The sequence below is a fragment of the Tachyglossus aculeatus genome, chromosome 18 (assembly GCF_015852505.1).
Source record: "Tachyglossus aculeatus isolate mTacAcu1 chromosome 18, mTacAcu1.pri, whole genome shotgun sequence".
NCBI lineage: Eukaryota > Metazoa > Chordata > Mammalia > Monotremata > Tachyglossidae > Tachyglossus > Tachyglossus aculeatus.
The window spans coordinates 40,092,067-40,106,602 of NC_052083.1; the positions used below are offsets into that span (position 1 = coordinate 40,092,067).

Genomic DNA, 14,536 nt, shown 5'->3' on the forward strand with positions numbered 1-14,536 from the left:
AGGAACGGCTGAGACGCCGTTCTGGGGATCAGAGGGCATTGCCAGTGTCCTTGTGCTCACCAGGGCCCCTCAGGGGCCGGCAGCCAGTCCGAAGCGAGATAAAGAAGCCTCAGACTGGGCCCTGAGCCCACCATGGTGCAGGCAGGAAGAACTTAGCTCAAGAAATGGGATAAGGAAGGCCACAACTGGCCTACGAGGAGCTGGATGAGAAGTTCGAGGCCTAAGTCAGCGGGGATGAGAGGGTCAGAGTCGACGCGCCGAGAGGGTGCAGGAAGAGCCCGACCTCGTGGTGTGACTCAGGTAAGGGTTCGAAGGGGAGAAGGCCCACCCAGGGCTGGGATCCCCACCCCAAAAGCCCATCGTGGGCAGTAGGTCAGGCTCCTTGGGGGAGCATGTTGGAACCACAGCTCTGAGGCAGTGCTTATGTCCATATCTTTAATTTTTTTTATACTAATGTCTGTCTTTCCCTCTAGACTGTAAACCTGCTGTGGGGAGGGAATGTGTCTGTTTATTGTTGTATTATACTCTCCCAAGCACTTAGTACAGTGCTTTCCACACAGGAAGCACTCAAAAAATACAAGTGAATGAATGAATGAATTCAGTCGGGGACCACCCTGGCTTGACAGGCACTGGCCGGGTGAAGGCAAGTCGACACAACTTTCTCTGGGCGTCCTGGCCCGGACCTGGGCTGGCCAGAGCCCTCCCGGACGAGGAAGTCTGCTGGGCGGCAGCGGGGAGGGGTGGGTGATGAAATGTCACTCTGAAAATGTCATCCTGGTTTGGCACGGTCTGAAGGTTACTCTTTTGGGTCTGATTTACAAATATTTGAATTTTATGACAGATCTCCTCTACGGAGAGGGTGGGGAGGTTGGAGACAAGGGTCGGCGAAGCCTGGACATGGCCGGCGCAGGCCCCGGCTGACCTGTGGCTTCCCCGGCCCGGCCCAGGGCACGCGCCGCCCCTCCGGAACTCAGCCCGGGTAGCAAGGCACTGGCGGTGGCTCTGCCTCACACACTGCCGATCCCCGACCCTCTCTGCGCTGCTCCCTGCCCAAGCCCCTCCAACCCCCTCCGCCCACTGGCAAAGGGGTGGTGTCCACGGTGCTTCAGTTCTCAATCCCAGCTTCTTTGCCTGCTCCGCTCCAGGCCGGGGTCACCATCTGTCCTCGGCAACCCCCACCTAGAGCCGTGCCGTACAATCAGGCTATGAGAACTGGACGACAGGGCCGTTCTACCCCAATTCTCGTCTCCGTCTCAGTCTCTCTCTCTCTCATGCAGAGAAGGCTTCCCACCAGAGTGGTGGTGTGGGATGTGTGTGAGGGTTGCCAGCAGGGAGGACACAAGCGCAGCCCCTGTCCAGCACGGCACTGGGAATCGCCGGACTGGGACACCCGGAGAGGTCCTCGTCAACGGCCGACCGTCTAAACTGGCCCGGGGCGGCCCGGGCCGCCAGCCCCGCTACTTCACCTGGGACACCTGCCGTCTAAACCGGACCAGACTTCCATCCACATCATCTCCGTCCCCCGGGGCGGTCCAGACCCTCGGACCCACCGCCTCGCCTGGGCCGCCCAGCCAGATCTCCCCAAGAAGGAGAAGAAGAACTTTATCAAGTCAGCCCGGCGCGAGGAAATCCCTCCGGGAGCACGCTCCCGCCTTCTCTCTGGAGCGGCAGAAAGCTGCTATCGTTTTCTGAATTACAGGAACTCTAAAAGGACACTCTGCTCAAGCTGCCGCTGAATGTCACCTGAAAAGCAATCACAAAAGGGCTCTGTCTTGGCTTATCTCTGAGCTCTGTCACTACGGCAACCAGCAGGGAATAAGTATCTGCGGGTCTATGAATTTAAGAATCCCATAAAAGCCGGGGCTAAAAAGGCATGTGCAGCCTCTCAGAGATTGACTGCATTAATACATTAGCAAATACTGTGAAACACTGGATAAATGTCAGCAATTATGGAAAAAGCGTCTAATAACGATATTCGTTGCCTGTCAAACCCCCGCGAGGTTTGATATGTAACTGCCACTCACAGCTGTCTGTAATTTTATCTCTTTTATACATCTGAATCCACGGCATTCAAATTTGTACTTTGAAAGTAATAAACTGTAAAGCGGTTCATTCCGTGTTGATCACAACTGTCAACAAACGTACAATCAAAGGACAGAAATACTTTCGCTGGCACCAGGAGCAGGCTGTGCCAACTGTTTCCTGTGGATGTTTATTAAAAAACAGAAAGACTGCACGAGACGTCTCAGCGAGCAGGTACGTTAAACAGTGTCACGTTGGGGATCGGCCATCGACCGTGCCATCGGCGCAGTGAGCTAGCACGGTGGGGTCGGGGGACTGCCCGGGTCGGGGGATGAGCCCAAACCTGAGCCTCCTACTCCTCCTCTTCCTCCTCTCTGCCATTCCGGGAAAGGCCGAGAGGAAAAGCACAGGGTTCGACGTGTCGAGACTATTTCTGGCCTCATGTGGGGCAGGAGGTGCCAGGGCTTGGGGCCGAGGGACTCTGTCATATCCGACAGACAATCACTTTCCCCACCTTCAAGGTCTTACTGAAGGCACATCTCCTCCAAGAGGCCTTCCCTGACTGAGCTCTCATTTCCTCTTCTCCCAATCCCTTCTGCACTGCCCTGATTTACTCCCTTTATTCACCAGCGCTCCACAGCTCTTAAGTCCAAATCCATAATTCACTGATTTCTATTAATGCCTGTCTCCCCCTCTAGACTGAAAGCTCGTCGTGGGCAGGGAATGTTTCTGTTATATTGTTACACTGCACTCTCCCAAGTGCTAGTACAGTGCTCGGCCTTCAGTAAGCGCTCAATAAACACGACTGATGTTTGATTGAACATGTGGGCCTAAGAATGATCCCTTTTTGGGAGCGTTTCAGATGCCCACTTCTAGGGGAGAGCGTGTGCTTCGCCTGAGTCCATGCAGTGCTCCGTAGTTCATCGGAGTAAACTACAAGCGCAGGAGACACTTTAACCCTCCAGGGAGAAGAGGCGAGCACGCTTTAAACGGCCACCGACCTCACTCGGGGGCCAGAGAGTCAGGGCATGGCAGGCCACTGTCGCCTGGAGATTGCTTACTCAAACCAGGAGTCCGGGAGGCATGGAGAAAACCCGACGACAGGCCACCTCTCCTCAGGCGGCTCCACTGGAAACGTGCGGAGGCTTGGCTTGGGCATCTCCCTCTGGAAGGGAACCCGAGGATCTGGGTAGGTGGGTACCACACCTCAGAGTGGCCTATGTCATGGCTTACACTACTGGCACCACCCTGCTGTGCCGCGTTCAAGCTGACAGCACGGCGGGCAGTTCTCTTGTGGGGCATGGATACCTTGATTCTATTCCCCAGCCAGGAATGGGGTACCAGCCCTGCCTGCAAGAATGGCGCCCACCAAGGCACTAGGCGCTTAGGGTGCCGGGAACCACTAACCTGGCAGGGTGGTGGATGGCTGGCCCTCAAGAGCTCCCCGCTGGCCAAAGACTAAGCCCTACCCAGCAGAGCCTGGGCTGGGCAGGGCCTGGGCCACAGAAGGTCTGGAACAGGTCTGAGCTCCGGCACGGCGAGCCCTGGGTTAGCCTTCTCCCTTTTTCCTTCCCTGCATGGAAACAAGCCCGTGCCAGGCCTCCTGCCCATGCTATATGGGCACACTCTCTCCCCGCATCTCTCAGTACCAAAACCCAAAGCCCTACGGCTGCTGATTTCCTTGTCAATTACTCTGCCCCACTTTCAGTCTCCCCCATAGCTGGCGCACAAAAATCGGCACCTTCGCCTCTGGCGGATCCAAGTCACAAGGTTAACCACTTGGGTGGGTGCAGCCGGCATCACCAAACCTCCAGGCTCCTGAGCCATCCTGCCCGGGTCCCGATGCCTCTTATAGCCTGATCCGGCAGGTCTTTAGCCTCTCTAGGATATTACTCTTCCAGAAACCTAAGAGAATTCGTCTGTCCTTACCCAACCAGTGGTTCGGCTGCACTGAACTAGCCAGGGCAATGTCAGAGTGGAAGCTCCTGGTGGCAGGGAACATATCTCATTTTCTTTCCTACTTTCCCACACGCTCAGTGCAGTGGACTGCATCACGTGGGCGCTCAGTACATACCTTTCCTATACACTACGTCCCACTTCCAAATTAGCATTCCTCAGGAAAGAGGACTTTTGCAGTTCATCTTTGCTCACCTAACTGGCACACAGTCCCGAGGGAGCGGGTGATGTCTTGTTGGCGCCTCTGGGCCTCCTGTGCCGTGTTCACAGGGGGCAACCATGGGCGGCAACGAGCCCGACCCATTAACTCCCGGCCCCCAGCGAGTTAGCCCGCTTTTCCTCCAGAAAGCCCCCGACCCCCAAGGGACACAGATGATCCCACCTGACCTCGCACCCAAATGCAAGATGATGCTCTGACCCGTGGAGTCCAGGACTCCCACGGCGCTTTAAAACGCACCACACTAAAGTGGTCTACCTGCGACACAAGACGGGCAGCAGTTGCCCCAACAAATCAACCTGATGCATTTCTGTAATAATGCATCGTTGGTAAATTGGCACCATGTCCTCGGTAACCTTTCCACCCAGCCACTCCACAGCATGGTTGTCCAGGGAACCAGGAAATTTCTACTGCAACTGGACAAAATGTAGCTGCCACTTCCACACTGCAGGATGGTTAAGATTCTGTCTGGTCCAGGAACTAAGTTTCCTATAGGAGAAGTTTCTTCTGCGAGAAGCCGTGTGGCCTAGAGAAGAGATTGTGGTCCTGGGGGTCAGGAGGACCTGGGCTTTAATCCCAGCTCTGCCACTCATCTCCTGTGTGACCTTGGGCAAGTCACTTCACTTCTCTGTGCCTCATTTACCAAATCTGTAAAATGGAGGTTAGGACTGTGAGCCCCATGTGGGGCAAAGACTATGACCAACCTTATTAGCTTGTACCGACCTCAGCGCTTAGTACAGTGCCTGGCACATAGTAAGTGCTTAACCAATACAAACACACGCAAACAAAACAGCAAATAGCATAGAGAAGCAGCGTGGCTCAGTGGAAAAAGCACGGGCTTGGGAGTCAGAGGCCATGGGTTCAAATCCCTGCTCCGCCGCTTGTCAGCTGTGTGATTCTGGGCAAATCACTTAACTTCTCTGTGCCTCAGTTACCTCATCTGTAAACTGGGGATTAAGACAGTGAGCCCCTCGTGGGACAACCTGATCAACTTGTATCCTCCCTGGTGCTTAGAACAGTGCTTTGCGCATAGTAAGTGCTTAGTAAATGCCATTATTGTAATTATTTAAAAAGGGGGGGTGGGAGGAGCTCAGGGTTCCTTACCGAGTCATCGGTGGCTGAGGGCGGCCATCCTTCCCATAACTGATGGCGAACTGGGATGCTGGTGAGGTCGTACACATTCCTCTTTACCTGCAAAACAGACATCAATCAATCTTGTTTCTTGAGCGCTTACTGTGTGCAGAGCACTGGCCTAGGCCCTTGAGAGAGTGCAACACAACAGAGTCAGGAGACACGTTCCCTGCCCGCCCAGAGTTTATAGTCGAGACACAAGTCAAGTCCTCATAACCACAGGCTGCTGGTCACCTGCGTGACTGGCAGGACTTTAAATGTAGAGGCTGCCGGTTGTCTCTGTTCGAAGGTAAAGGCACCTTTTCTAAAATCCCACCAAGGCCCGCTACAAGTCTGACAGACAGACCAAAGTCTGCATAAATGGAGAGAGGGGCCAGCTAAACTGGATAACCCTTCCCAAACTCCTCCAGTCAATGCCTTGACCTCGCTCACGCCCGCTTCCTGACCCGACCCCTTGGCTGGGATTCAAACACGCTACAGCTTGTGACATCTGAAAACGAAATCATGTGTAAAACAAAGGTGAAAAACACTTTCTTGAGGGACTCTTTTCTAATTTCCGTGTAGTTTACGGTTCCTGAGCAGAAAGGAGCCCAAGTGCCTGGAATTGAGGGAGTTAGCCGGCAGAGAATGGGCAGTGGTGGGAAAGGTCCAGGGACTGAGAGAGTCCTAGCCAAGGGCCCGGCCGTGGCCTGAGGCCACCACACACATGCTTTTTCTCCCATGGGATGTGGGCAGCCGATCCTCCGGAAAACCTTAAAAATAATAATATCTATGATATTTGTTAAGCGCTTACTATGTGCCAGGCACTGTACTAAGCACTCAGTAGCCAAGTTCATCAGCCACAACATGAGGCACATGGTGGCATTCTTGTTGCAAGGCGAACTGTGAGTGAGGAGCAACCTGGCCTAGTGGAAAGCAGTCTCAATCCCAATTTTACAGATGAGGTAACTGAGGCCTAGAGAAATGAAGTGACTCGCTCAAGGTCACAAAATAGACAAGTGGCGGATCTGGGATTAGCAACCGGGTCCTTCGGTCCTTCAGATTCCCGGGCCCAGGCTCTATTTACTAGGCTACATTGCTTCCCACTTCCCTCATCCTCTGACGTGACCTTTGAGGTGGGCAGATGGGGGTCCGGGTGTGTACTCAAGCCAGTCCTCCTATGGGTAGCCAGGTCCACCTGACCAGGATGCAGCCAGCGAAGCCAAAGCCCCCAAGCACCTAGGACCAGCTGGGGCTCAGTGCGGATGACGTTTCGCCACAGAGAAAACAGGGAGCGTTCATTCCTTTTTTTAAGAACGGGGAGGTCTAAAGTGTCATCTCGTCTAATTAGAGCACTCTTGTGTTACATTAGTCTTTTTTGGAGGGGCACCTAACTCTCCCCTCCGGCAAAAAAGGGAGCTGTGCTCACTGGGGAGCGCCGGGGGCCACGTGAATCCCTTTTTTACCTCCCTTGAGAGGTGGAAAAAGGGAAGACACGGCGCCGAGCCGATCCCCACTCGGTTTCAGGAGAGCAGCTTCCCTTCACGGTGGCTTAGTAGAAACCCAGCCTACCTTGGCAGGGGGCTGCTGGGGCTACTTTATTCTCCGTACAGACACCCTGCGATGACCTGCAGGTGAATTCTTCCTAACCGCGATTTCAAAGAGTAAATTACTGTCTCCACCTCCCCACTCTACCATTAGTTACTCTGGAATGTTAAATGAAAAATGTTGCTTTCCCCTTCGCCACCTCGGGGCTGGCTGAATGCAGCTCGGGAGGAACTGTGGCTAGTAGACAAATCCCTGTGGTTTTGGATTCCTGGAATTCTGATTTAATTCCAAAATACAACACTCCGGCATCCTGAAATGAACAGTATTTTCCCTCTTTCATTAACTCATCGGCAACGGCAATGAATTCAATAACATTCCTCTGCTACTCCGAGCCGGAGAGGCGTTCTCTGGCCAGAGCGTTATGTGGGGAGAAAGCACAATGCCAGACCGATGTGCTGAGCAAACGTGATCAAAGTGGAAGCGATCTCACCCCGTGCACAAGTATTCTTCGCATTGTTCCGGCTGAGCGACATCTGCTCAGAGCCCCGTGTGCCCGGGAGAGCCGGTCATTCCAGGCCGGCCTTCCTGGGAAGGGCTGGGGCCCGGCCTCTCGGTCCAAAGCCTCTGGACTTCGGGTGGCTAAATTCACGAGTGTATTTGGAGCTGAAGCCAAAGCAGTTGCGCTTTAATCCACAGCTACCGCCCGCCCCTTTCGGGAAAAGAAGTTCGCTTTTCCCCCCAGAATTTCAGGCTGAGCCCAAATGCTGGACAGGTTTTCCCAATGCTTGGGAGAGAAAACCAGAACGATGTCACGGTGAAACGCCGGGGCGGTTCAGAGGAGGAGACGTGTTGACTGATGGAGATGTCGAAACTCCCCCCGCCACATTATCTTTATTAACTGTTCTTTAATTAACATTTAAAGTTTCAACTCTGTGGGGAAGAGAAAATCCAAAATGCACACAGAGCAAAAGTAAAAAATGATTGGAAAACCGGCATTAGTATTCCGGGCCAGCACCATGGCACGACACGGCTGGGCCCAGACGGATTTCGAGTCGGCTCGGGAACCGCACGAAGAGCCCAGTGCCCGGCCTCCAGTGCCTGAGGGAGGTTGGGACCCGCCAGGCCTGTCCGCCCCCTTTGTGGGCCGGGAATTCCATCCGGGGGAAATGCCGTTTCCAGGCTCTGGGCCACCCGGGGCGGCTGCGGCCTCCCACCATCCTCTCCGGTCTGCTCAGCCCCGAATGGCGGTCAGGAACACTCTGCGCCATTCCTGGGATTCACCTGGCTCCTCGCTCGGGAATTCCCAGCGATATGCCAGCTCCACCTAGGTGGCCCCCGGCCCAGTGGATTGGTTCAGGGCCCAGCCGGGCGGGCGGCCGGTCCGCTTTGTGTGCGGCTAAAAAGCTGCCCGATTTCTCTGGAAATTTCCAAAGAGGCTCATAAGAATGCCTCTTCTTCTACACTGCTTCAGACGAGGCAGCTGAGTCTGATGCAGGAAAATGAACAATGCTGAAGCCATAGAAGAGAAACCGAATGTGTATGTATGTGTAGTGTTGTGCAGAGGGGACCAGAGGGAGCTCAGTCTTCCTGCCCTATTTATTTTGAATCAGCAATGAACAATCACTGACTGGGGGCAGGTAGAAAGTGCAGCCTTCCCGTGAAACTTTCCATTTCCTCGGGTATTTTCCTTGACAAATGTGTTACTGCATAAAGAGGATTCCCTTCCAATTGATCGGTCATTGCTAAACCACAAACCCCGCCCCAGCGCAGGGTGGAAGGGAGGGGGAGAAGGGAGGGACCCAGGAGGAGGAAGAAATCGAAATTTTTAACTTTAGGGAGACAACTATTTTATGCCCCACAGCATACAATTGTGTCCCTCAATTTCAACAGAACTTTCAGAGAATTTTGTAGAAAAGATCTCTCTGTACCTAGTGACAATGCCCACGAATGCAGCTAGCTCCCATCCTCATTCAAGAAGGCTCTAAAAGATATTTTTGTGGAGCCCACCTAAGGGCCTCAGCAAGCAGCAGGTGGCAAGACAGTCAGGTGTCACTGGGCCACCCGTCACTCCGTCAAGTCCTTCGGTTTGGGGATGCCGGAGCCGACCAAAGAGGCTTGCGGGGGGATTGGGGGTTCGGTGGCAGTGACCGAGGAAAACATCTCCAGGCAGGGTGGAGGGAAGGAAAGGCAAAGCAAGAGGTGGGAGAGCCCAAAAAAAGGACTCTTAAAAGGCAAATGAAAAGGCCAATAAGAATTCACATTTAAAAGAAATTGGCCTAGTTACATGACACCCCCCCAAAAAAAAAAACCTTATTAAAATTCCACGTCCTCGAAGCGGCCTTCCCTGACTAAGCCCTCATTTCCCCTACTCAATCAATCAATCATATTTATTGAGTGCTTACTGTGTGCAGAGCACTGTACTAAGCACTTGGGAAGTACAAGTTGCCAACACAAGTTGGCAACTCTCGTTCCCTTCTGTGCCATGCTTGCACTTGGATTTGGCACCCTTCATTCACCCCACCCTCAGCACTTGTGTACAGGTCTATAATTCATATTAATGTCTGTCACACCTCTAGACTGTAGGCTCTTTGTGGGCATGGAACAGAGTTCCATGTTCCACCAACTCTGTCATTTGGTATTCTCCTAAGTGCTTAGTACAGTGCTCTTCACACTGTAAGGGCTCAATGAATACCACTGATGCATCAACTGATTGAAAAAGATAGGTTCATTTCGTATGAAGACACTGGGTAAGTTCTGTTTATAGTTTGGGGAGAGCTAGTAGCCCCACTTTTGGACAAATCAGTGAAATCATGAGCTCCTCAAAGCAGGGCAGCCCCAGAAAGTTCGGCAGAACGGACCGGGGGGCCTGGGAGCAGCGTCGGACGAGATCCGCAGCCACGGCTTCCTGCTGTGCTGGAGCTGAACTCCAGGAAGAAGCAGGCAGGCCAACAGAAGCCTTCAGCTCCCAGGTCTCCCGATGCCTTCCACAGCGGCCCATGGGGGCTCTGCATGTACTAAGCGCTTGGGGGAGGGTAAGCTATAACAACAAATGGACCCATTCCCCCACCCAAAATGAGCTTACAGCCTAGAGATGAGCTTGCAGTCTGGCAGGGAGTCTCAAGTGGTAGGATTGGGGCGGGTGTCTTGGGGGACCAACTTCTCCTGGCTCACAAAGATGCTCCCTAATTTTTTCCCTGGGAGCTTAGCGGGGAGCACGTTGTTTTAGGGGAAGCGGTGTGGCCCAGTGGATAGAGCCCGGGCCCTGGAGTCAGATTTTTTTTACTCTATTCTACTTCACATATTTACTATTCTATTTATTTTGTCAATGATGTGCATCTAGCTTTACTTCTGTTTATTCTGATGACTTGACCCCTGACCACATGTTTTGTTTTGTTGTCTGTCTCCCCCTTCTAGACTGTGAGCCCAATGTTGGGTAGGGACCATCTCTATGTGTTGCTAACTTGTACTTCCCAAGCGCTTAGTACAGTGCTCTGCACACCGTAAGCGCTCAATAAATATGATTGAATGAATGAATGAACAATGGAGGCTTGTGAAGCTGCTCCCCACAATACCCCAACCCACCATCTCTGTATTTCCTCACCACCTAAGTACCTTGGTAGTCTCCCCCTCCCACAGCGCCTCTGTCCATATCTTTAAATTATATACTTTACATTACTTATTTATTCATATTAATAAGTCTAATAATTTCTAGACTGTGAGCCCACTGTTGGGTAGGGACTGTCTCTATATGTTGCCAACTTGTACCTCCCAAGCGCTTAGTACAGTGCTCTGCACAAAGTAAGCACTCAATAAATACGATTGAATGAAATATTAATGCCTGTCTCCCCCTCTAAACTGTAAGCTCATTATGGGCAGAGAAAATGCCTAATTTTGTTGTATTGTACTCTCCTAAGTGCTCAGTACAGCGCTCAATAAATACCACTGATTGACTGGTTGATTGTTATCTTTATTATTCTGAGGCTCCCCCCTGTCTGGAACTTATTTTAATGTCCGACTCTAAGATCCTCGAGGGCAAGGGTCACAACAACTAACTATTGCAGTTAATGGTATTTATTGAGTAAGTACTGTATGCAGAGCACTGCACCAAGCACCTGGGAAAGTAATGATTATTAATTATGGTGTTTTTGAACATGCTTTCTGTGTGCCAGCCACCGTTCTAAGCGCTGGGGTAGATTTGGTGCTTCGCTTATAGGAACTCGGTGGGAGGCCGGAGGCAGAGCGGGGTTGGAAAATAGGTCCCAGGAGGGTTGTAAGGCGCCTGCGTGGAGGGGAAGCCAGGGTTGCCCTGCGAGGCTGCGGTTGGGCTGCCACTAGCCCCGGGCTTCGGAGCCGTGGGGTGCGGTTTGCGACCGTAAACGTCTAGGTGGTGCCGTGTTCAATTGAATGAGAAAAATGAACCAGGTTATTTTTTCCTGGGAGAATCCCCAAAGCCGCCCTTTGCCACTGTCTTCATAATAAAGGGAATAATAATTGTGGTATTTGTTTGCCAGGCATGTGCTGGGTGCTGGGACGGATGCAGGGTACTCAGGTTGTCCCACACGGGACTCACAGTCTTAATCTCCATTTTACAGAGGAGGTAACTGAGGCACAGAGAAGTCTTCCCCTCTTAAGAGCCCCAGGTGGGATGGCCTGATTGCTTTGTATCTCCCCCAGTGCCTGGGACAGTGCTTGGCACATGGGAAGTGCTTGACAAATACCATCATTATTATCTTCTAGATGGTCAACCCGTTGTTGGGTAGGGATTGTCTCTCTTGGTTGCCGAATTGTATTTTCCAAGCACTTAGTACAGTGCTTTGCACACAATAAGCACTCGATAAATACGATTGATTGAATGAATGAATGAATACAAGTTAATCTGGTCAGACACAGTGCCTGTCCCACATGGGGCTCACAGTCTAAGGCGGAGGGAGAATAATAAAAATAATGATGGCGTTTGTTAAGCACTTACTATGTGCCAAGCACTGTTCTAAGTGCTGGGGTAGATACAAGGTAATCAGGTTGTCCCACAGTCTCAATCCCCATTTTACAGATGCGGTAACAGACACAGAGAAGTTAAGTGGCTTGTCCCAGGTCATACAGCAGACAAGTGGCAAAGCCAGGATTAGAACACCCATCCTCCATCTCCATTTTAGAGTTGAGAAAACTGATACCCAAAGAAGTGACTTGCCCAAGGTCACACAGCAGGAGGGTGTCGGAGCCAGGATTAGAACCCAGGTCTTCTGACTCTTCGGCCTGTGCTCTTTCCCTGAGGCGATGCTCCTTCCCAGTACAAGAGAGTTGGTAGAGATGACCCCTGCCCACAGGGAGCTGACAATCTTCAAGCACTTCGTCAGTACTAGAGAAGCAGCGTGGCTCAGTGGAAAGAGCACAGGCTTTGGAGTCAGAGGTCATGGGTTCAAACCCCGGCTACGCCAATTGTCAGCTGTGTGACTTTGGGCAAGTCACTTAACTTCTCTGTGCCTCAGTACCTCATCTGTTAAATGGGGATTAAGACTGTGAGCCCCCCGTGGGACAACCTGATCACCTTGTAACCTCCCCAGAGCTTAGAACAGTGCTTTGCACATAGTAAGCACTTAATAAATGCCATCATTATTATTATTATTTTTATTATTACCAGAGATTAAGTCCACAGATTCGAGGCTCCCAGGTTTCCACTTTGGGCCTTGAGGGTACAGGTAATGGAGTTTGGTTTACAAAACTCGCCAAAGCTTCCATAATCCCCTCCCAGGGTCCCCAGGGCCCTTCCCTGCCCCAGGCCACAGTGGGTCGGAGCGGGTCCGGCGGTGATGCCAGTGGGCCAGAGCGGCGACCGCGAGGCCGTGCTCTTGCCTGAGGCCACGCAACCATCGGGGCGTCCGGCCCCCAAGCTTACGCGGCCCCTGGCTCAGAACCAGCCTGGGAAACCGTCAGGTCACCGCCCATCCGCGGACCCCGGCCCGACATATCGTGGCCTCGTCCGCCGCGGAGGAGAAGGCGATCTGCCGATCTGTCCGAAACCACCCCCCACTCCACACGCATGGTCTGACTGCCCGGTCGGCTCGGACGATTTACGCCGAGAACCATTCCTACGTCGGTCCGCCCTCCCGCTAACGAGCAGCTCTCCTCTCTGGACGGGCTGAACCCTTGCCTTAAAATTCCTCCCATTGATTCCTTAACAAAGCTATTCCTTAGCTCATCCCTGCCAGAACCTGCTCCATTCACAGACATATGGGAAAAGACAGGAAACAAGCCCGCAGTCCAGGGACTTGGGCTATTAGTGCTCCTCCCAGCAGAGTCCTGCCTATTCACTGCTCCACCTCCCCAGTTTAATCTAGCATTAAGACTCAGTGACCCTACACTAAACTTAAAGCGGATCCTTCCTTCCTCCCATGCCTAAATTCAGAGACTTTTCGGGCCGGGGATGCCCTCCTGTATTAGCCGCTCTCCAGGGTTCCCTAATCTCGGCTCTGAACTCTGTCCCGCTATAGAATCGAGAAATTGCTGTTTTACATCTCTTAACATGGAGACGCCCACAAAAAGACCGTGTAATTTACTTAATACGATAAAGGGACCTGTCCTCGTGGAACACATCACCCGCGGGCGGGGGGAGCGGAGGACCCGTCGCCGCTCCGGGGTCCGGGCTGGGAGGAGGAACCCGGACCTGTCGGATGTTCGGTTTTCGCCCGGCGTCTGGGGTACGTTAGGTGAGCGACAGGAAGCCCCGTGTGCCCGACCTCCCATTTCATCGGACGGGTGGCACTGGACTCGGGGCCGGCCAGCAACGCGACAGCTGCCGGTTCCGCCACGTTTTACAGAACAAGAAGGTCGAGGACCTCGACACGTCCACATTGAATTGTCATCAATCGCATTTATTGAGCACTTACTGTGTGCAGAGCACTGTACTAAGCGCTTGGGAAGTACAAGTTGGCAACATATAGAGACAGTCCCTACCCAACAGTGGGCTCACAGTCTAAAATTATAAATGGTTTTCCGGGATGAGGCTGGAGGCGGGGGGGCTGGAAGGAGGAGAGAGACACGGTGGAGAACCCGCGCACTTCGGACGCACGGCGGTTTCCAAATCGGCCTCCCGCTGGTTTTCCCATTGCCACGAGCAATATATCTTGGTGGAGTTGGGTGGACTGGCTCGGGAAGTCCGGGGGCATCTGGCTGCTTCAGTGACAAGGTTGCACCATTGACAAGAGCTGACTGGAGGAGCCGGGGCGAGGGTGGGGGGAAGAAGTGCCCAGGAGCTGGGAGGAATTCAACCCGGGGAAGGGGGGAGATCCTGGCCCCGACTTTGAGGGAAGGTCTCGGTGTGTTATCAGAGTTGCGACCAGTACTGCACATTTCACGCTGGAAAGAGGCACAGGCACAATCACCTAGATGGGCATAATCACCGGTTAGATTGGGGGCCACTTGAGGGCCAGACTCTAATTCCCACCTGGGAATTTCCTTTCCCCCAGTGCTCAGTACAGTGCCCCGCACAAGTCAGAGCTTACCGCTAGAATTGGTTCATTGAGCTGGGTATTCCAAAAACAGATGCCGATAACAGTTCTCTTGAGGTTAACGTCTCCAAGGGAGAGAGATGATGAGGTCATTAAAATTCCTAGGCTGGGGCCTCTTTGGAGATAAATTCCACCAGGCCGACCTGCCCCCAGGTCCCGCGACCATGGCCAAGTAGTA

The 14,536-nt window shown here is 52.8% G+C and overlaps 1 protein-coding gene across 1 annotated transcript in view; it reads right to left on the reverse strand.

Moving 5' to 3' along the window:
• Nucleotides 1-14,536, reverse strand: part of FAF1 (Fas associated factor 1) — a 151,011-nt gene that overhangs the window by 62,989 nt on the left and 73,486 nt on the right. The window contains exon 8 of the mRNA XM_038760223.1: nt 5,300-5,386. Coding sequence (XP_038616151.1) covers nt 5,300-5,386 — 87 coding nt within the window. The remainder of the gene's footprint in view (nt 1-5,299; nt 5,387-14,536) is intronic.